The sequence below is a fragment of the Biomphalaria glabrata genome, chromosome 14 (assembly GCF_947242115.1).
Source record: "Biomphalaria glabrata chromosome 14, xgBioGlab47.1, whole genome shotgun sequence".
Lineage (NCBI taxonomy): Eukaryota > Metazoa > Mollusca > Gastropoda > Planorbidae > Biomphalaria > Biomphalaria glabrata.
The window spans coordinates 21,360,300-21,381,346 of NC_074724.1; the positions used below are offsets into that span (position 1 = coordinate 21,360,300).

Here is a 21,047-nt window from a genome sequence, read left to right on the forward strand (position 1 = left end):
CTATATTTGCATCCTCTAACAGCATATCAGGGTACCTGAATGGAAGCTGAGTTAATGCAGCTAATGGACACATCAGCATGATGGCAGGCACTCGAACACATTTTCGTCTTTACCTGTTGTTTTTATTGTTTTAATCTTGTAAAAACTATTCAAATTATACATCATTTTAAAGGTCATCCATTTTTCTTTTTTTTAGAAGTATTTTTTGTTATTAATAGATGTTGTTTAATGTTTTAAAAAATTTATTTTGTAAAGTATAAAGTTCTGTTTTGGAGTAACCTCCCTTTGCTTTGTATTTAGAGAGATGCTGCTTAGGTATGGGCTTAGTAGCTATAGAGTTAAAACAGTTTTATGGATGCCAAACAGTTTTATGGATGCCAATTATTTATAAATGTGATTAAAGTATTTCTTAAGAGCTATCAACCCATAGTTGTAGAAAAATGATAGAATTTAATAATTACACAGATAGTTGACCATTGTTGAGATTTCTTGGGTTTGAAACAAACATTGGCCCTAAAATGCTATAGAATTCTTGATTACCTCCACATATCCATGTGTGACTGATGGCCCTGTCTTCTTACGTCTCAACATGATGATAGCCACAACAATGATAACAAACACACTCACACTGCCCAAGGCAATGCCAATGGTGCTGCCCACTTGACTGCTTGTAACAGCTGATTCAGTTAGTCCCTGAAGACAAAGTCAACAAAATACTGACAAATACAGCCAACAACTGAGGCTAGGTTGTAACAGAGTTATCAAACATTTCATTAATATTATTTTAATGTTAACTTTACAAATAATACTTGATGATTGCAATAGTTTTAAGACATGGTAAAGTGAAAAGTCTTGCTTGACAAGTTACGGCTCTAGTGGATAGCAATTATTTGTTCTTAAAATTTTTTATTTTTATTATGAGCTCAACAAAAGCTTTCTAATATTTTTTTTCTATGTGTTGAATACTAAAATAGTCAAAAAAGAATATTTCTTGATTTTAATAAGAGAAATTTTTTAATTAACATATTAAGGGTATTATTTAATTTAAATATCATGTATTCTATTTTGCAAGGAAATTTATTTGAGAAATGAAGATGTGTAAAGAAATGTAAACATAAATAAAAAAAACATTAAATTTACAGTTTAGTTAGGTTATACTAAATCTCATCTGAACCTTGATTGATTGTAACATATATATATAGAGAGAGTTTTAAAATAAAACTACATTTTTGGTGCTTCTTATTAATCAAAGATGCAGATTTAAAAATAGTTGATGTGAAACAGAAAAGTGTTTCATAAAACCAGGACTACAGATATTTGAATAAGTTACAAATCTTACCTGTCTGACTAAATGATTGTCTGACTGGTGGTGGGCCACAAAAGCATTGTTCCCTGCAAAGTTGTCCTCTACCATATCTCCATCACTGACTTCTTCAGTGTCACTCAAATCAGCACCTTTTTCATCCTCATCAATGTTGATATCTTCTGTGTTTGTGTTGGATTCAGCAGCAGGAGCTTTGGGAGCCTCAGTAACATCTGTAACAGACAAAACCATTGAAAACACATGAATGGTTGGTGTTATGGGGTAGGTGTGCTCAGATTGAAGAACAGATTCTGATGTAATCAAGAGTAAGACCATTAGGTTATAAAAAGGGTGAAAGGCTAATGAAAAGTCAGTTGAAGATGGATTTAAGTTGGAGACAGAAAGATAAAAGGATGTGTGTTCATTGTAGGTTTAGAAGTGAATTGTATTTTATTTACATTTTTCAACATCCTTTTATTACTCGTGTTTTTACATGCATCTGAATTGAAGTTGAAAGCTGTATTTATACTGTTAATAAAAATTTATTGTTGTTTAAAAAGAAGTTTCTTTCAGGTACTATGCATACAACATTTTAGTTGGACTAGCCATCTGGAGCTTAACCTAATCAACATATAATCACAGTTGGTACAAACAGGTGAAAAGGTTGACATTAAAAATGAGTGGAATGCATTGTGATGCAATAGAAATTACCAGCAATTTAAAACTTTTTTTTAGTTTAGTATAAGAGCTCTTTATGTCACATTCATAAAGAGAAAATAAAGTTGGCTTATATTTCTTGTGAAAAGTGGATGTCAATAGCATTTTTTCCCTCTTAAAACATTTTAAAATGAAAACTGCAATTACCACAGTCTATATTCAAATCTCCCTATTTTTTTTTTTAATTCTTTATTCTTAATTGAACTTTATGATCTTATTTTCTTTTGGGAAAAAAATTACATTTAGTTATTAACTTTTCTGTTTTTATTAATAATATTAAAAAAATACTATCTACGTTTTAGGATTAATCCTGTATTTTTTTTTCTTAATTTTGTAATTCAGTATTGTTGTTGACAAGATAAGCTTTTTAAATAGGTCTATATGATTAACTCCCTGAAACTTTCATTTTTGTTTTGAAGTCCAGATGTAAAATTTTTTTTTTTCACAAAATAGAAATGGGTTTAGCATTATACATTACAAAAATATATTTTTATTGATGTTCCGATGATCAGGAACTTTGCTATTGTCAGATTTAAAAAAAAATCATATTTCTATACATAATAAGTGCTTCATGGAATGTAAAGTTAAATATAAACTAAACTATTTGCATACCCTCATCATCTTCATCTGAGTCATTCTCTTCTTCATCAACTTTGATCTCAGGGAGAACAACATCCTTGATACTGTTAGCAATGGAATCAAACCTCTTCAAGAATTCATCTGAATACAAAATAATATATATTATTCTTAGCTCTGGAAAACTTATAAAAGTCTGTCTTTGACATACACAAAAAAAATTGAATTGGATTAACATGCAATAATGCTTGCAACTATTTGACATTGATTGTTTATATATACACTTCCTGTGGAAAATGGATTTCTATGCATCTTTTCAAGTGACCTCTGGGTATACCCAATCATGTGAACTACTGGACTGACTCATCCTCAAGACTGAAACTCAAAGGCAATGCCCATTATTTCTTCCTATTAAAAATCATTATTACTTGTCACATAATAATAATAACTGAAGTTGTTCCCTGACATTGCAATCACATAAAAAAAAACAACAACTGACTTTTTGCCTAACTATTCAAGAAGTTAAATTTATAGCTAGGTGAATAAAAGGGAAGATAAGCGTGTCCCAGTGTTTTCACTGTTCATTTTTTTATTTTTAATTTTTGTTTCTTTTGTGTAATTAAAGAATTCACTCATTAATGTTTTTTTCTATAATTCAAGTTTGCTTAATTAATTTTTCAACATAAATAGAAACTGTGTGCTTCAGCATTCTATACAAACAAACCAGCAGCACATGAATGTTTGTCATTAGACCTAAATATAGTAAGACTTCAATGTAAAAAAAAACATGTACTTGAGTACATTACTATCTTGTCATATAAAACAAGCCAGTGTTACTATTTCTTCCTGTAATACTAATGTTATTATTTCATCCAATAGTAAGTGATTGCTACTTAGATGCTGACAAATCATTATATAAATATGAAGGGGTGGAAAAAAAAGGACAATAATATTAAATTAAATCAAATAAACAAAATACCTATTTCAGGCTTGACTTTGACCTCAATGTCAGGATATCTTGTGAGCATCTCAAGGGCTTGATCTATTCTCTGCTCAGACAAGCGAAGGTGGGTAACAATTAAAGGCTTGATGCGGGCAGCTTCACGAGGAGATGAGTATTTCACATGTTCGAAATGGTTGACTGTATGCATGCGATCTTTTTCCTCTGCTTTGATGTAACCACGCAAGTATCTGATGATTCTATCAACCTATTTAAAAAATAAAAGTATATGATTATATGTGTTTATCAATAATAACCAGAAATACACGTTAAGACGTATAAGTGGTTGGTTTAAATTTAAAAGGTACATTTTTATTTAGTTTAGCTAATCATTCTGAGATTTATGTAATGTTGGAATAATAATGTTATAGGCAATGCTTTAATTTGTGTGTGTGTGGGTGTTAAAAAATAAAAGCAAAAACCTCAAAACTACAATGCAGTGTTTGTAAATACAAATGTGACTTACATCTCCACTCTCCAGAGATTTCATGTACTTGTCCATTGCCTCTCTCTTCCTTTCATTCAAGGCAGCCTGGACATGCTGTTGGTGAAGTGAAATGAGCTGTTCTTTCTCTGCATCATTCTCCTGCTCATAGGAAGTATACAAGTTCTGGAACCTCTGAGGACACAACAATGCGTTCAATAACATTTAAAAAAAAATCTCAATTGTTCCATGTACAAAAAAAGAACAAAGAATAAAAACTATCAAGCTACAAAACATGTTTATTATACATGAAGTTTATACTTGTTCATTTTTTTTTATTTCACTTTTAGGAATGAAGAATTTCTTAATTCCACATAAATCTATAGAAGTGTTTTACATGTTTTAGGGAAAATAAATACAGTTGGTCAATAAGCTGGCCAAGGAAACAGTTGAGCTTGACACAAAAAGCTTCACGGATAATAAAACTCTAAAGGAAAATTTCACATTCATTTTTACAAAGCTTATATCAATTTGTATTTCTCCCACAGCCAAACTGGCATTAAGTTGAAATTTTGCATAATTATTTCTTGTACCTGTTGCACTGACTGAAAATGTTCACAAGTCAGGAGGTTCTGAACATTTCATAAAGAATTCCACCAACATCAAAACACACTTGGCATTGGACAATAAAATCTAACAACTCACTCCAGTGATTTCCTTGGCCATTGTTTCAGCAGTCTTGGGATCTGTTTTTCTGACTTCATTCACATGGTCCCTGGCAGCTTGCCATTCTTGTAGAAGCTATTTCAATGAAATGGTATCAAAATTGTACATTAGTAAAAAGAGAAACTTTACAAAAACAGAAAATTGTCAAATAGGAAATAAATGTATACATGATAATTGTGTTTAGGTTTTTAGATATTTCAGATCTAGATCTATTTCCTTTCTCTCTCTTCTCTGAAAGTAAACCTCACTACCTCCCCTCCCCCATCAAGTAAACCTCACTACCTCCCCTCCCCCATCACATAAGCCTCACTACCTCCCCTCCCCCATCAAATAAACCTCCCCTCCACCATCACATAAACCTCACTACCTCCCCTCCCCCATCACATAAGCCTCACTACCTCCCCTCCTCCATCAAGTAAACCTCACTACCACAATTTGTTGCCTAAGATATCAATTTCTCATCAACTTTCTCCTAACAAAGTGGTTTACGTCATGATGTTTTTCTTACTATTTTCTAAGTTTGGTTAAGGTATGTTCTAAATAAGCTCTAGGTATGTTCTAACTATGTTCCAAGTTTGGTTAAGGTATGTTCTAAGGTTGGTTAAGGTATGTTCTAAATAAGCTCTAGGTATGTTCTAACTATGTTCTAAGTTTGGTTAAGGTATGTTCTAAGGTTGGTTAAGGTATGTTCTAAATAAGCTCTAGGTATGTTCTAAATAAGCTCTAGGTATGTTCTAAATAAGCTCTAGGTATGTTCTAAATAAGCTCTAGGTATGTTCTAAATAAGCTCTAGGTATGTTCTAAATAAGCTCTAGGTATGTTCTAAATAAGCTCTAGGTATGTTCTAAATAAGCTCTAGGTATGTTCTAAATAAGCTCTAGGTATGTTCTAAATAAGCTCTAGGTATGTTCTAAATAAGCTCTAGGTATGTTCTAAATAAGCTCTAGGTATGTTCTAAATAAGCTCTAGGTATGTTCTAAATATTGTTACGAATCTCACTATCCAGGCTCTCTGCAAACTGCACCATACACCACCAACTTAAAGAACTTGACAAGTCAGGGCTCCAAAATAACGTAAAGGTTTAATGTCCATAAATAACAGCCAATACTGTACAATTGGCAGCACGTAGAACAGTACAAATAGCTCTGCGATAACAAATATCTCTCCGATAACACGTTCCGCCCTATCAAGTCTTGCACTGGCCTCTCCGTCTCGTTCCGGGCTTGCACTGGGTTCAACAGTTCGGGACTGACTTAACACACTTGGGCTCGTTGTGTCGGACTCGATCACAGACCACGATCAAGACGCCGTTCGTCTCAACTGTACTTGACAGTACTCCGCACTGAACCGTCATAATGCTCCGTACAGAACCACACCGTTGAACTGTGCTGTAGTCGACCGTGTTCTGAACTCCTGTCGTGAACCCGCTTTCTGAACCGTCTTGACTGCGACACCTCCGCTCTTTATATAGGGTCCCTACTGGCATTCTAGAACCGGACAGAACGTCGCTCGACCATTCTGGGACGCTCCTGAGCTCTGTTCACAACGCCGATCCTACTCGAACCTTCATGTTGTTAACTCGCCTCGGCCGATCGTCGTAACTCGTCACGGTTGACCGCTCGTCTAGCGCTGGCCTGGGGTGATTTGCGTCGGCTGACTACACTCACACCACTACCCCCATCTGTGCCACCACCAGGTTTATAACACTGATCCCTCCTTAGATCTGTCCGTCCCGGACAGAATCAACATCATGACATTGTCTGTAAAGTTTCATTGCTGCAGGTGGGGGTCGATCAGTGGGAGTTGGCTTGCCTCTTGAGCTTGATGGAGCCATCCATGTTGCAGTCAGCAATGGTCGCTTCCTTCTTCTCCTCCAATTGGCCTTCACCTGGTTGCATGGACGTCTTACGTGCATCGCCATCCACGTTAAATTCAGAAAACGTTTTCTTCTTCTCCTCCAGTTAGCCTTCATCTGGTTGTATCGACGTCGTTGTTGCATCATCATCCATGTTGCACTCAACAAAAGTAGCCTTCTTCTTCTCCGCCAGTTGGTCTTCATGTGGCTGCGGTTATTTCTTGGTAGAATCACAATGCACGTTGGACTACGCAAACGCCGCCTTCTTCTTTTCCTCCAGTTGATCGTCTTCTTGTTGCAGTGAGGTTGTGGTTGCATCGCTCTCTTGTCGGTCGGTACTGAGGACAGCCACTTGACACATGGAAAGGTATAGGATGTAAGGGCAGGGATTACCAAGATTGTTGACCAAAGAGGTGGCTTCATAGGGCTTTGCGAAGAAGGACTGGGATAGGCTTCAAATCCACAGGACAGGGAATTGTGGGACAGGTCATCATCTCCAGCCTTGTCTGGATGGCATGCTTGTGGGGCAGGTTGGTAACACTCCTCGTGCAAAGGTCCCTCGTCTTCGGCTTCAGGCTCCATTCGGCTTTCTTCACCACCATCAGGACCTCTCTCTCTCGTCTCAGTATCGGGACAATCGCCTGTTGGTTTCAGACCTGGTCGATGACTTTCATCGTGCGAATGTCCATCAACTTCAACGTCAAGCTTCCTTGGATTCTCTTCACCACCATCAGGACTTTCATCTCCAGTCTTGGCAGCTGGACCAACGTCTTTTGGGTGCAGACCTGGCTGGTATCTCTCGACTTGTATATGTCTCTCAACGGCTTCGTCAGGTTTCAATGGGTTCTCATGATCACCACCAAGGCTCCTCTCACTGGTTTTATCATCTGGACAAACATCAGTATTGGTGATTCTCTCCTCCACAGCAGGTATGCGTTGGTTCAAAGCCACTAACTCGGTTTTGATTCCCGAGACAATGACATCTATCTTGGCGGCTACCTTGGTGTCCATGGCATCTATCTTGGAATTGATGTTTCCTAGCATTGAGCTCAAGAGCTCCTCCATATCTGGTTCTACTTGAAAAAGATACGTGTCTGGATCTTCCTCTTCTTCCATTATGTCTTCCCGGAGGCGTGCTTGTAAGGTTTCTTTGTTTCCACTTGTCTTCAGCCCTCGATCACGTAGCTCTCGCTTCAGTTCTTTCAATTCGAGTTCGTACAGCAGTTTCAGACGAGCCATAGTAGATCCGTTCCTATCCGTTCCGATCCGATCCCACTTCTGACACCAGTGTTACGAATCTCACTATCCAGGCTCTCTGCAAACTGCACCATACACCACCAACTTAAAGAACTTGACAAGTCAGGGCTCCAAAATAACGTAAAGGTTTAATGTCCATAAATAACAGCCAATACTGTACAATTGGCAGCACGTAGAACAGTACAAATAGCTCTGCGATAACAAATATCTCTCCGATAACACGTTCCGCCGTATCAAGTCTTGCACTGGCCTCTCCGTCTCGTTCCGGGCTTGCACTGGGTTCAACAGTTCGGGACTGACTTAACACACTTGAGCTCGTTGTGTCGGACTCGATCACAGACCAAGATCAAGACGCCGTTCGTCTCAACTGTACTTGACAGTACTCCGCACTGAACCGTCGTAATGCTCCGTACAGAACCACACCGTTGAACTGTGCTGTAGTCGACCGTGTTCTGAACTCCTGTCGTGAACCCGCTTTCTGAACCGTCTTGACTGCGACACCTCCGCTCTTTATATAGGGTCCCTACTGGCATTCTAGAACCGGACAGAACGTCGCTCGAACATTCTGGGACGCTCCTGAGCTCTGTTCACGACGCCGATCCTACTCGAACCTTCATGTTGTTAACTCGTCTCGGCCGATCGTCGTAACTCGTCACGGTTGACCGCTCGTCTAGCGCTGGCCTGGGGCGATTTGCGTCGGCTGACTACACTCACACCACTACCCCCATCTGTGCCACCACCAGGTTTATAACAATATGTTATAAGTTTGGTTAAGGTATGTTCTAAATAAGCTCTAGGTATGTTTCTAAGTTTGTTTACTAAATAAATTGATGCCAAAATTAAAGCCTATCTTCTCTTTAGCTTAAAAAAAAACATGAAAGAAAAAAAGGCTAAAAAAGTTTAACATCAGAAATTCTTTGTTACCTTGGTAATTTTGTGTTGTTGATTTTTCTTCATTTGATCTCTGGCAGCCAAAAACTTTTTGTGTTCATTGTTATATTTAGCTGGGAATTCTTGACCTCGAAGATAAGCCTCATAAAGGTCAACTGTGTTGCCTTCCTGCTGGTTATGACACAAAACAACAAAGTTTTAATTCCCCTATCTATACAAGTTCATTTCAATTTTGTTTAGTTTTTGCTTAAAGACTAAATGTAATTTTGTTTTCAATCCAAGTTTTTTTTCATTTACCCAGTCAGCTCAGATTCTGCTTAGCATTTAGTTTCAGATCAATAATAGAAAAGCTGTTATGGCAATGAGAGAAAATTAAAGGTGCCCCTTTCATTCTCAATAATTCATTTACCTGTGGGGAATTGGATTTATTTTTTCTTTCTAGTACGTACAAATTTTATCCCTAAGTTGCAAAAAAATATTTAATTCCTGGCTTTAAGTTGTAGGAGATTAGATTTAGTTTTTATCTTCATTGATAATAATACTAAGCACCCATGACAAGACTGCATTGATGTGAATACATTTAAGACAGACATAATAATTTAAGAACTGATCCTGCATTATTAAAATACAATAGAGTTGAAAACCAAGTCCGCTTAGTATGGCTTTAGTACACGACACACATCTCTAACATTTCATGAACACATTCTCACAGATGAATTACAATAACATGTACATGTAAACATCACAAAACAAAAGATTAGAGACATGGTTACTGCATCGATTGGGCCCCATGATGACCTGCTAACTATCATAAAAAAAAAAGCAAGCTTAAAATCTATGGCCATATTACAAGATCTTCAGGCGCTCGTAAAGACCTTCCTTCAGGGAACAGTACCAGGAAAAAGAAGAGGCAGACAGAGAAAGCCTTGGGAGGACAACATAAAAGAATAGACGGCCTGCCATTGAAAGAGTTTCTATCTAAGGCAAAGACAGAGAGAAATGGAGAAAGACTGTTGACGAGTTTTGCATGGTGCCCCAAACGGTCCAAAAGACTAAGGGATAGGTAAAGGTAAGGTAAAGTTCATGTAAACATAAGAACGACAGCCGAATACAGTAAATAATTTTCATAACGCCCTGAATCAGCAATGGTATTGATTTGCTAATGACTAGACTGCATTGATTTCAATACATAAAAGACATATAATGAGTTAAGAACTGACCCTGCAACAGCAATGGTATTGATGGGCCATGTATTCTTTTATTTTTTGGGGCTTACATGTCTATAATATTGAATTCTAAAGTGTAGCTAATAACATTGAAGACTTGAAATATAAGTTAAATGCTTTTCATTCTGATAATGTACATTTCTACTTTGAGACAAATACATGAAATTTTGAAAGAAAATACCACAGTTGAGATACAAATAGACAAACACTACTTGCGATGAGATTACAACAGAAAAGAGACAAAAAAGACTTCATATGAAGAACTAATGTACATATTTCCACTGAACATTTTTAGCTAGCTAAAGATAGCGCACACGACTATAAAGTGGGGGTAAACCTAATAGTAATTATAATTACTGCAAGTAAACATTATCCTTAGCTAGCTCTAAAGCAATTTTTTGTTAGTATCCTAGACTTAATTACCTCTTCACTGCTGCCAGCGCTAGCAGATGTTGATTCACTACTGCTACTGGCTTTTGTGCTGTTGTCATCATCATCATCATCATCATCCTTATCCAGCTCCTCATGAGTGTTGATCCAGTTGTCAGGCTTATCATCATTCTGAGGCTCTTGATATTTTGTCTCAGCTGAAAAATGGAAACAAAAAAGAATTTAGGCAAATTTATAAAACCAAAAAGATTGTAAACAAAAACCATGGACATCTTGAAGGAGCAGTAATAAACAAAGTAGCAAAAATGAACACACACACTGTGTGTTCATTTTTTAACTATATTAGAATAGCAATAAGTAAGAGACCTCAAGTTAGAAATATAATAGAGATATTCTAAATTTGTCGAGAATTATCATTAATACAAAAAAAAAAATTGTTAAAAATTGCATTGAAAGTCAAATCTTTACTTTAAAATCAAAAACTGTATTTTAAAATTCAAATATTTGAAATATATTTTTTGCTACTAAAAGAAATGTTTCCAGAACAGAATACTTGTGGGGAAGAAAAACAACTGAACATAAGATGATAGCAATGTTGAATGAAATGTTGAACTAAGACCAACATAAGCTTCAAGTTTTCCTTTCAAACCAGCTGCTAACCAGTTGGACCAGCTATTATTAACAGCTACACCCTGACACAGATTCAAATTCCACACATAGTTTTACTTGAAATGTCAGTAGAAGAGGAAAAAAAAGTAAAATGGTGCTCTCCATTAATTTCTCTTTTAAACTGAAAAAAAAAGGGGGGCTACTTAACAGTCATTCTAAGACATTTATTTTAAACACACTTTTTAGGAACACACAGCTCTCATGCATGTACAAGATTTATCACACTCTAACAGACTGCAACAAAGAAACAACAATGACTAGTTAGTAAGTCAGAGTGGAGTGAAGCTAACAAAGAAATGGACACTAGTACAATAAAACAATGTCAAGAAACAAGTTAAGATTGGTCTTTATTGTTCTTATAACCTGAACTGTCTCAAACTTAGCAAAGCTATGGACCAGTTATTTAAAAAAAACTGCCAGCTAAACTTGCAACAAATAATAGATTCAATAGACTCGCTAAGCACTTCTTTTTAACCAATATCTGAAAGCTGTGGGCAGTACTGTTGGTAATGCTACAAAGAAATCAATTGTATGCTTCACTCAGATTGCTATTTCTATGATTATGAAAGCTCATCCTCTCTGCATTTTGTCAGATAAGAAATGTGTGGATGAATAGAATGAGTTTGTTTGTGTGCATGTTTGGCCAACTTCTGTATTAATAGTATTTAGTATCATTGTAGGCTAATTGTAGCTAGAGTAGTTTAAATTTAATTCGGACATTACATGAATTCGGACATATGCTGTTTTTTGTGGTCATTAAATAATTATTTTAATATTTATTATAAAACTAGCGCGCTGTATAATGTGCTTGTCCATTTTCCAAGGATTCTGACCCAATTTCCTTCCATTTAGCTGTCTTTTTATGTAAGAAAAACGAATTTCAAATTTGTAAGTCAGGTTGTTGTTTTTTCCTATGTTACCCGGATGACTTTACCTCTTCCTAGGATTAAGACTACATTTTTTGATTGGCTAAGTCTATACTAATGAGCCCGGCAATATTTCTTCTGTTTTTGGAGCTGATTTATTTGATTTATAAGCCAAGTTGTTTTGATTCCATAAAAAAATTAATTAATAGCGTGTCCGAATTAAATTACGATTTTCTTACAAAATTTATTTCGGACAGCCAGTTTTGGACATCAATGTTAATGATCTTATATTATATTTGTTCGTTTTTTTGTTGTTTTTTTTTATAGAGAATAAATGGGCAAATGTTTGGAGTGAGCTTGGTACATTGAATGAAGGTAAATGCTTAGATCTAGTAACTAGATAGATCTTGATTTATATAGAGAGAATATAGAGGATTCAGTTAGGCAAGAATGGCTATCCTAACCTGTACTATACTTCAAAAGATCATCTGTATCAGAAATTAATTAAATGAATAAGAAATTATTAAATGAATAAACAAAAAACACAAACATTCAACACACATCTAATCATGCAAACATAAAATTTTATAAGTCTAAAAGTCGGTGTGGATGTCAGTATCCCGGTGACCTAATTTAGGAAGAATAAGAGTGTTCATATTTTTATTTTTTTGTGTTCGTATTTATGCATAATTAGAAAACATCTTTATGATTTAATGTGAGGGGCTATGCCTGGGGATCTTAAAATTTCTTTAATGTTAATATAGAATTAAAATCTGAGTTTATTGATACCTAAATTTAGAAACTGTTCGAAATAAACTATGGCGTCCGGAATCAAATAATGTGGGTCAAATTTGTCTGAATTAAATGAAAACACACGGCCTCTTTGACCTTGAATATAATAACAAATATAGGTGAGGGGTACAAATATAAGTAGTCATCCTTATTCTCCTGTAACTAAAGAAGATTTTGATACTTCATTTTCTTTTCTATGTCGAACCATTGTAGAATAATGCGAACCATTGTAGAATAATGCGAACCATTGTAGAATAATGCGCTGTCAAAGTCAAACTTTCAGATTTGAGCCTATAGTTGTCCGAATAGTATAAACTACTCTGTATAATTTAGATTCAGAGGAAAAGATAAAAAAATTATTCCTACGCAATCCGACAACAAAAAATCAATATGCGTGAACATTGAACAAACCCTCCACAACAAAAAATCAATATGCGTGAACATTGAACAAACCCTCCACAACAAAAAATCAATATGCGTGAACATTGAACAAACCCTCCACAACAAAAAATCAATATGCGTGAACATTGAACAAACCCTCCACAACAAAAAATCAATATGCGTGAACATTGAACAAACCCTCCACAACAAAAATCTATTTAATTCACTTATCAGTGAAGACTTTAGGGATAAACAGAAATGTCCATTTGAAAAATTTAATTTCAAAGCTCTAAGACAAGGCTGTCAGTAAGGAACTGTGACGTAGCGGCTGTCACTTCCGTTGGAAACCGTGTGCAAGAAGGTCATGCCAACTAGAGAGGTGTGAGGGCTGAAATGTGCAGGTCAGAAATGGTGTAGACAATTTGCTTTTAACAAAACTGTGTTGAGAAGAGAAAGCGAATACAAACAAGTACATGGAAAGCTGATCGAAGCAACGTAATGATAGTGTGTTGTTGTAGACGGTGCCCTAAGTGTAGACACATTCCTCAGTCTAGAGCTGAACAACAGATGATGTCATTTATTCAATATTCAAACTACTTTGAAGGTGAGCCACATCGACTGAGTTAGGTCAGAACGCCAATTAGCGACACATACAGAGACAGCCTGTGTGTGTGCTGTGATAGGAAGGGCGGGTGGGGAGAGATTGGTTTGACAGGCGATTGACGTCATGCTTAAAAACAGCCAGTCTAGGCGTTACATCAGAGAATAAGAAACATCCAGTCGAAGTAAAACATTAGGCAGGGGAGGGAAGGAGTGAGATGTTGTCCCCCAAAGCTATTTCGACCTCCGTTGTGTATCTCCAGTTGTTCAATATTACATGCGCCTTTTTTTGCTATGTTGAAGTGACTTAACCCATTCTGTTAGTGCCTGACAACTCTAACTAACATGGTTTGTAGGACAATGTGAGAGAGTGAACTACAAACGATTCTTCTGAAATAATGTAATTGTCCATTATAGGATTAGACAAATAAAATAAAGAGATCCATAGCCTTTATCGATCTCCAATGTTTTGTTTTTTTGTTACCCATATTTCCTGACTCATGCGATCATGAGCGATTTTTAATGTCATTTTATTCAGTTAAAAGATAAGGTTTAAAATTACTTGGATAAATAAAGTTTGTTTGTTTTTTAAATGGGACATGACATAAACACAATCTATCCTGTTGAAAATGTGAAACTTAAGAAACAAGGGAGGATCTCATTTGGTGCATTCTACAAATAGTGTTCGATCAGAAAATTGAAACAAGAGGATAGGAAAGGCAGATCCAGATGAACAGGCAAATCCTAGAGCGTGTGTTGAATTGGGTAGCGTTGTATACTGTGAGAACGAAGAACACGTGACCTGAGCTTACTGGCCTATTACGATAGATGAGTTTCAAAAAATAATTCAAGTTAAAGTTCAACTCGAGAATTGAAGATATGGAGAAAAAAAAAACGCAGTTATACTTTGTGTACTAATGTAGAGCAGCTCAACATGACATTAGTTGACTGCAAAGAAGCTTATCATCGGAGAGGTGTGCTTAATTAGTACAAGGCACATCATTTCCTGTGTGCCATCGCCCCAGACAATACACCTTTGTGGGAGAACTCGACTGTAGGCTCGGCCAGTGTGCGCAGTAGAAATCAATAAGCTTCCGAGTGAGCTGGCCACGCAGCCCCTATCCATCCAAAAGGAAGGGATCGCGAGCCGCTTGGATTGGCTCTTATTGATTACAGCCGTTGTTGTTTTTTTCTGCGCAAGTTGCTTGGTGCTTTGTTCTTGAGTTGTATAGTATTTATTATGAGCAAGTGTCATCACACAAAACTTGTTTGAAGATGTTATTTAAAGAACAAGGACTAAATCCTAACATTATGCCGCAGCACAGAATAACAAAGGTGACTTGAAGCAATCGTGGATTACACAATTCTGACGCCGCTATGACAGACAGAAAAACATTATTACGAAGAGGGGGAGGGGGGGGGGGGGAAATGGTAAAGACAATGTATGTGATTGGCCTGGAGACAATATCCTGCCCAAGGCGACAAAAGTAGCAGACTATCTAATGTACATGACGGAGCCAAGCTCTCACCTAGCACACAGGTGTTCCTGGGATCTACTCATAGGAACAATTTACGGGTGGAGTGTTGCATGAGATACAAGGAGGTATAGCTGGGATAGCAATGGGGCTCCTTGAGACATGACTTGTAGCGGGAGGGAGGGCAAGAAATTGTTACTTGAGACGTCTGTAGTTTTTTGGGTTAGTTCAAACACGTTGGCAGGTTAGTGAACTCGCAGACGTGAAGAGAGAGAGAGTGGAAGAAAGACGTCTTTTCAAGCAAACAATGTCTCTGACCTTGACCAGAAACAGTGCATGAACGACTGTAATAAGTCATAGGTCTGTAACTATCTTGTGTTTCACGATGTGTGTGAAATTATGCTACGATTGCCACACTATAAAAAGTATGTAAGATGCAATTAAAATAAAATTTGCTTGTTTTTATGACGCTTCATCTGATTCTCTTGATAAGTTCGTTCTAAACGTGGAATGTAGTAAAAGGGGATCTGGTCTAACTTCTCAAGCAAGAGAAACATTACGGGAAAAAAAGACCTCTGCATTAGACAAATGAAGTTGATAAAAATATTGACTATGCAAAAACTAATAGTCCAATAGGAATAAGTCAAGTCCCCGAATCATTATCCCATGACTCTTTAGACTTAGAGACATTTGGGGGGGGGGGGGGGGTAACTTGGGAAACAAAAAAATAGACTTGGTATATAAATATCATACTATAAATCCTATATAGTAATACAAGTACATTCAATGTCAATATAAATAAATAAAGAGTGTAAATTGTATGTTTATAGCTTTATATTTTATGTACGTTCAATTGGTAAAATACAGTTTCCATTATTTCAACTACTTGCCTACGAGAAACTCTATTCGGTCTACACCCGCTAGAACATATCTGTTCCTATTATTTAACGATCTGTACGTCAATATGAGGGTTTCAACTATCAGTACCAATGAGTAAACTAACTGGACATCAGTATGAGGCTTTCAATGCTTGTTATTTCGAGTTCTCGCCAACTAGACAAGACAACAAACAAAATATTTCTACTTAGTCTCCATGTAGAGCATCAAGGCTGCTGGTTTCCTGTCCTTTACAAAGGTATGAGCTACTGGCCAAACATCTGCAAGTCAATTGAACACAAGACCTCGCCACGTCCTGCAGGAGATGGGGAGAGAGGAGACAACGGTCGATTGAGTATGTGCTTGTGTGGTTGAATGAGTGAGTGTTGTATGTAGGTGAGTGTACATATACACGAGGGGGGGGGTGAGGTTTAAGCTCGGTAGGAATGTGTGAATCACTCCAACTTGACTATACAATGAAAGGGTTTAGATCTAACTTATTCAACAGAATAAGGCCATTTGACTTTGTCCACGATAGAAAGACAACTATGACCCAGTAGAATTGTTCGTAAAAATGTCAAAGATATCACAGACACACACACACGCCACCACCAATTACACATTTACTCAACAAGTTTAGTGTTAGTCATTCTTATCAATCCCCATTTAATTAAATGATCCCATAGCGTTACGAACAAAAAAATTTTTTTTTGCCTAAGCTATGCAAAATTAAAAAAAATATATTGGACAAGAAATTTTCTTGATTGAGATCGCAGCCATTATGGAGTCATAGATCATCAGAGAAATCAACAAAACAAGACAAATAGTCAAGGGTTATTAGAAATAAATAAACCGTGAACTTAATTTGAAAAAAACAAAACAGTATAATAGCCAAAAGAAAAAGATCTATTTCATCTATACTACAGTGATGTATGATCAGGTTGATGGCGACAGACATTCATCAGGATTAAAGAAAATTGTATAGTGACTCTTTAAGTAGCTTATTTCAAAATGATTCCACACGAAATCTTGGGACTTTTTAACAGTTGATGCTGGATAATAAAACGTTGTTTTTTTTTCTTAACGTAGACATTTTTTGTTTACATTTCAACACTAGTGTTTTAAGGCATAGACACTATTAACAAAACAACAACTTTAAGACATGTATACATGTTCTACATACAAGTACAATATCCGACACTAATTCTACATGACTTGAAAGGAAATAGAACACATCTAAGAGCAGTACTAGCTAATGCTATCAGTGATGCGGCGAGATATAGCGTGAGTGTAGATGTAATGAGTGTACAAGCTAATTATTAACACAAATAAACTTGTCTAAATAAGCTCTTAGCTAAATCAAATGTGTCTTCATGATGAATCAAGAACATACTGTATCGTAGAAACAGAACTAACAAAGCCAAATGTAGAGACTGGTGTGAGTCAGACCCCCCCCCCCCCATATGTCCACTTGACTGATTCCGAAACAGCGAGACAGTGACGTGCCGCCTATGAATCATCTGTATTGATTGTTCCTAGGGGCCGCCACCAGTGGGCGTCTTGAAATAATGAAATAATAAGCAACAAGTGAGAGGCGTCACAGAAGATAAAACGAGCTAGCTAGTGAGCTTCCAATGACGTCTCAATTATGGCGTTTAGTTACTAGAGAGGAGGCAGTCATGTCTAGTGTTGAAAAAAACTTAATTGCACATAGTGCTGGAGTTCTTCCAATACTTCTATCAAAGCAACCAAACCAGAGGGAGTGAGTGTGTGTGTGAAGCCGGGACGGTCAGGCTCATAGTGGGAAATTAGATCGACAAAGAAAGGGGGGGGGGGACACACACACACACACATATATAAAAGGAGAGGGTTAAAATGACATTTTTACAAGGCTGTAATATTTCGTCCCGAAATGACATTTTAAAACTTGTAGAAGTGTTTTAGTGTAATGGAAAAGCAACAACAACAATTTTTTTATAACAGGTGGTTATGTGCTTTGTTATATGAACAGGTCCAGGCTTTAGAATCATGAACTAGTTGGACATGTTCGTGCAATGGTTCACTAGTTGGACATGTTCGTGCAATGGTTCACTAGTTGGACATGTTCGTGCAATGGTTAATTAATTGGACATGTTCGTGCAATGGTTCACTAGTTGGACATGTTCGTGCAATGGTTCACTAGTTGGACATGTTCGTGCAATGGTTCACTAGTTGGACATGGTTAAGACAATGATAAATATTTGAACTTTTGAAGTGTTTCTTCTTATTATTTTTGAACAATACCTCTATTCAAGTCACAACTTAATGGAGTGTGGAACCTGGAAACGGATCTCAAATACGGCTCTAGAAATTTAACAGCTGATGGATATAGCTGAGAAAAGAATTACTAGCTAGTTGGCCACACAGGGAAAACTGTAGTTTGGCCATTATAATATTTCACGGTAAAAAGAAATTAATTTAAAACATGGCGTAATTAGCCGTAGTGTAGCGATAACTGAGTAGTTGATTCAATTTTATGTTGTCCACTTAAACATTTGCCACTAGAACAATAATAACATAGACGCAAACAAACGCAACATACACACAACCACACAGTAACATACACACAACCACACAGTAACATACACACAACCACACAGTAACATACACACAACCACACAGTAACATACACACAACCACACAGTAACATACACACAACCACACAGTAATATCCAACGCTGATGAAGAAAACAAAAGAATTTTACAGGTGCCACACATCAAACATAATAAGTCTTCCAATCGTGTCATGTGATACACATCAAACATAATAAGTCTTCCAATCGTGTCATGTGATACACATCAAACAAATTAAGTCTTCCAATCGTGTCATGTGATACACATCAAACATAATAAGTCTTCCAATCGTGTCATGTGATACACATCAAACATAATAAGTCTTCCAATCGTGTCATGTGATACACATCAAACATAATAAGTCTTCCAATCGTGTCATGTGATACACATCAAACATAATAAGTCTTCCAATCGTGTCATGTGATACACATCAAACATAATAAGTCTTCCAATCGTGTCATGTGATACACATCAAACATAATAAGTCTTCCAATCGTGTCATGTGATACACACCGGACATAATAAGTATTCCAATCGTGTCATGTGATACACATCAAACATAATAAGTCTTCCAATCATATCATGTGATACACATCAAACATAATAAGTCTTCCAATCATATCATGTGATACACATCAAACATAATAAGTCTTCCAATCATATCATGTGATACACATCAAACATATTAAGCTTCCTAATCATATCATGTGATACACATCAAACATAATAAGTCTTCCAATCGTGTCATGTGATACACATCAAACATAATAAGTCTTCCAATCATATCATGTGATACACATCAAACATAATAAGTCTTCCAATCATATCATGTGATACACATCAAACATATTAAGTCTTCCAATCGTGTCATGTGATACACATCAAACATATTAAGCTTCCTAATCATATCATGTGATACACATTTAACATAATAAGTCTTCCAATCATATCATGTGATACACATCAAACATAATGTCTTCCAATCGTGTCATGTGATACACATTTAACATAATAAGTCTTCCAATCATATCATGTGATACACATCAAACATAATAAGTCTTCCAATCGTATCATGTGATACACATCAAACATAATAAGTCTTCCAATCGTGTCATGTGATACACATCAAACATAATAAGTCTTCCAATCATATCATGTGATACACATCAAACATAATAAGTCTTCCAATCATATCATGTGATACACATCAAACATATTAAGCTTCCTTATCATGTCATGTGATACACATCAAACATAATAAGTCTTCCAATCATATCATGTGATACACATCAAACATAATAAGTCTTCCAATCGTATCATGTGATACACATCAAATATAATAAGTCTTCCAATCATATCATGTGATACACATCAAACAAATTAAGTCTTCCAATCGTATCATGTGATACACATCAAACATAATAAGTCTTCCAATCATATCATGTGATACACATCAAACATAATAAGTCTTCCAATCGTGTCATGTGATACACATCAAATATAATAAGTCTTCCAATCATATCATGTGATACACATCAAACATAATAAGTCTTCCAATCGTGTCATGTGATACACATCAAACATAATAAGTCTTCCAATCATATCATGTGATACACATCAAACATATTAAGTCTTCCAATCGTATCGTATCATGTGATACACATCAAACATATTAAGTCTTCCAATCGTATCATGTGATACACATCAAACATATTAAGTCTTCCAATCGTGTCATGTGATACACATCAAACATAATAAGTCTTCCAATCGTGTCATGTGATACACATCAAACATAATAAGTCTTCCAATCGTGTCATGTGATACACACCGGACATATATTTAAACTACAGTTATGTCTCAGCATAATGTAGACCAGCGTTTCCCAAACTTGGCTAAGAGGAACACTGATTACTTTTGAAGTTAGATTATTTCCTATTTGTTTAAATAAAACAACAAACCTTATTCTAAACTTAGCCTTATTAGTTTCCTTATTTTCAAGTATAAACATATAATAAAATATATATATGATGAACACATTAAAATAATCTGGCATAGTGACAGTGATGCTATTCTTTATATCAGACATAATAAGCTGAATTGTACTATCTGGTGTGGGGTCAAGCCTGTTTCTAGACTTTAACTTGGTTGTAACATAATAATACAAAATCTTGCATTGCACAAATAATTTGTAGGAAAACAGCATCATGATGAAACTCGGGTTGAGAGGTTCGAACCTTCTCAAAGCGAAAGCTCTGGAAAGAAACCCTGTTGTTATGCGTACAGCATGTATGTCACCATACCTGCCCTCTGGTAACTGGGGTCATTTCCTCCTCTTGCTCTGAAAAGTGCTGATGTTGCTGGAACCTCCGACTTTTCCTGGCCAACTCTAACGCTCGAAAGGTGCAGAGCT

The 21,047-nt window shown here is 36.2% G+C and overlaps 1 protein-coding gene across 2 annotated transcripts in view; it reads right to left on the reverse strand.

Annotated features, from left to right (window-relative positions):
* LOC106067182 (amyloid-beta precursor-like protein) overlaps positions 1 to 21,047 on the reverse strand; it is a 52,791-nt gene that overhangs the window by 4,560 nt on the left and 27,184 nt on the right. Inside the window, exons 5-12 of one of the 2 annotated variants that reach the window (XM_013226329.2) lie at positions 10,399 to 10,562; positions 8,783 to 8,917; positions 4,726 to 4,821; positions 4,063 to 4,215; positions 3,576 to 3,804; positions 2,633 to 2,740; positions 1,340 to 1,536; positions 541 to 693 (exon numbers count right to left, since the gene is read on the reverse strand). In XM_013226329.2, the coding sequence (XP_013081783.2) occupies positions 541 to 693; positions 1,340 to 1,536; positions 2,633 to 2,740; positions 3,576 to 3,804; positions 4,063 to 4,215; positions 4,726 to 4,821; positions 8,783 to 8,917; positions 10,399 to 10,562 (1,235 nt within the window). Of the gene's footprint in view, positions 1 to 540; positions 694 to 1,339; positions 1,537 to 2,632; positions 2,741 to 3,575; positions 3,805 to 4,062; positions 4,216 to 4,725; positions 4,822 to 8,782; positions 8,921 to 10,398; positions 10,563 to 21,047 lie in introns of both variants that reach the window. The other variant, XM_056011557.1, reaches the window with a different exon arrangement.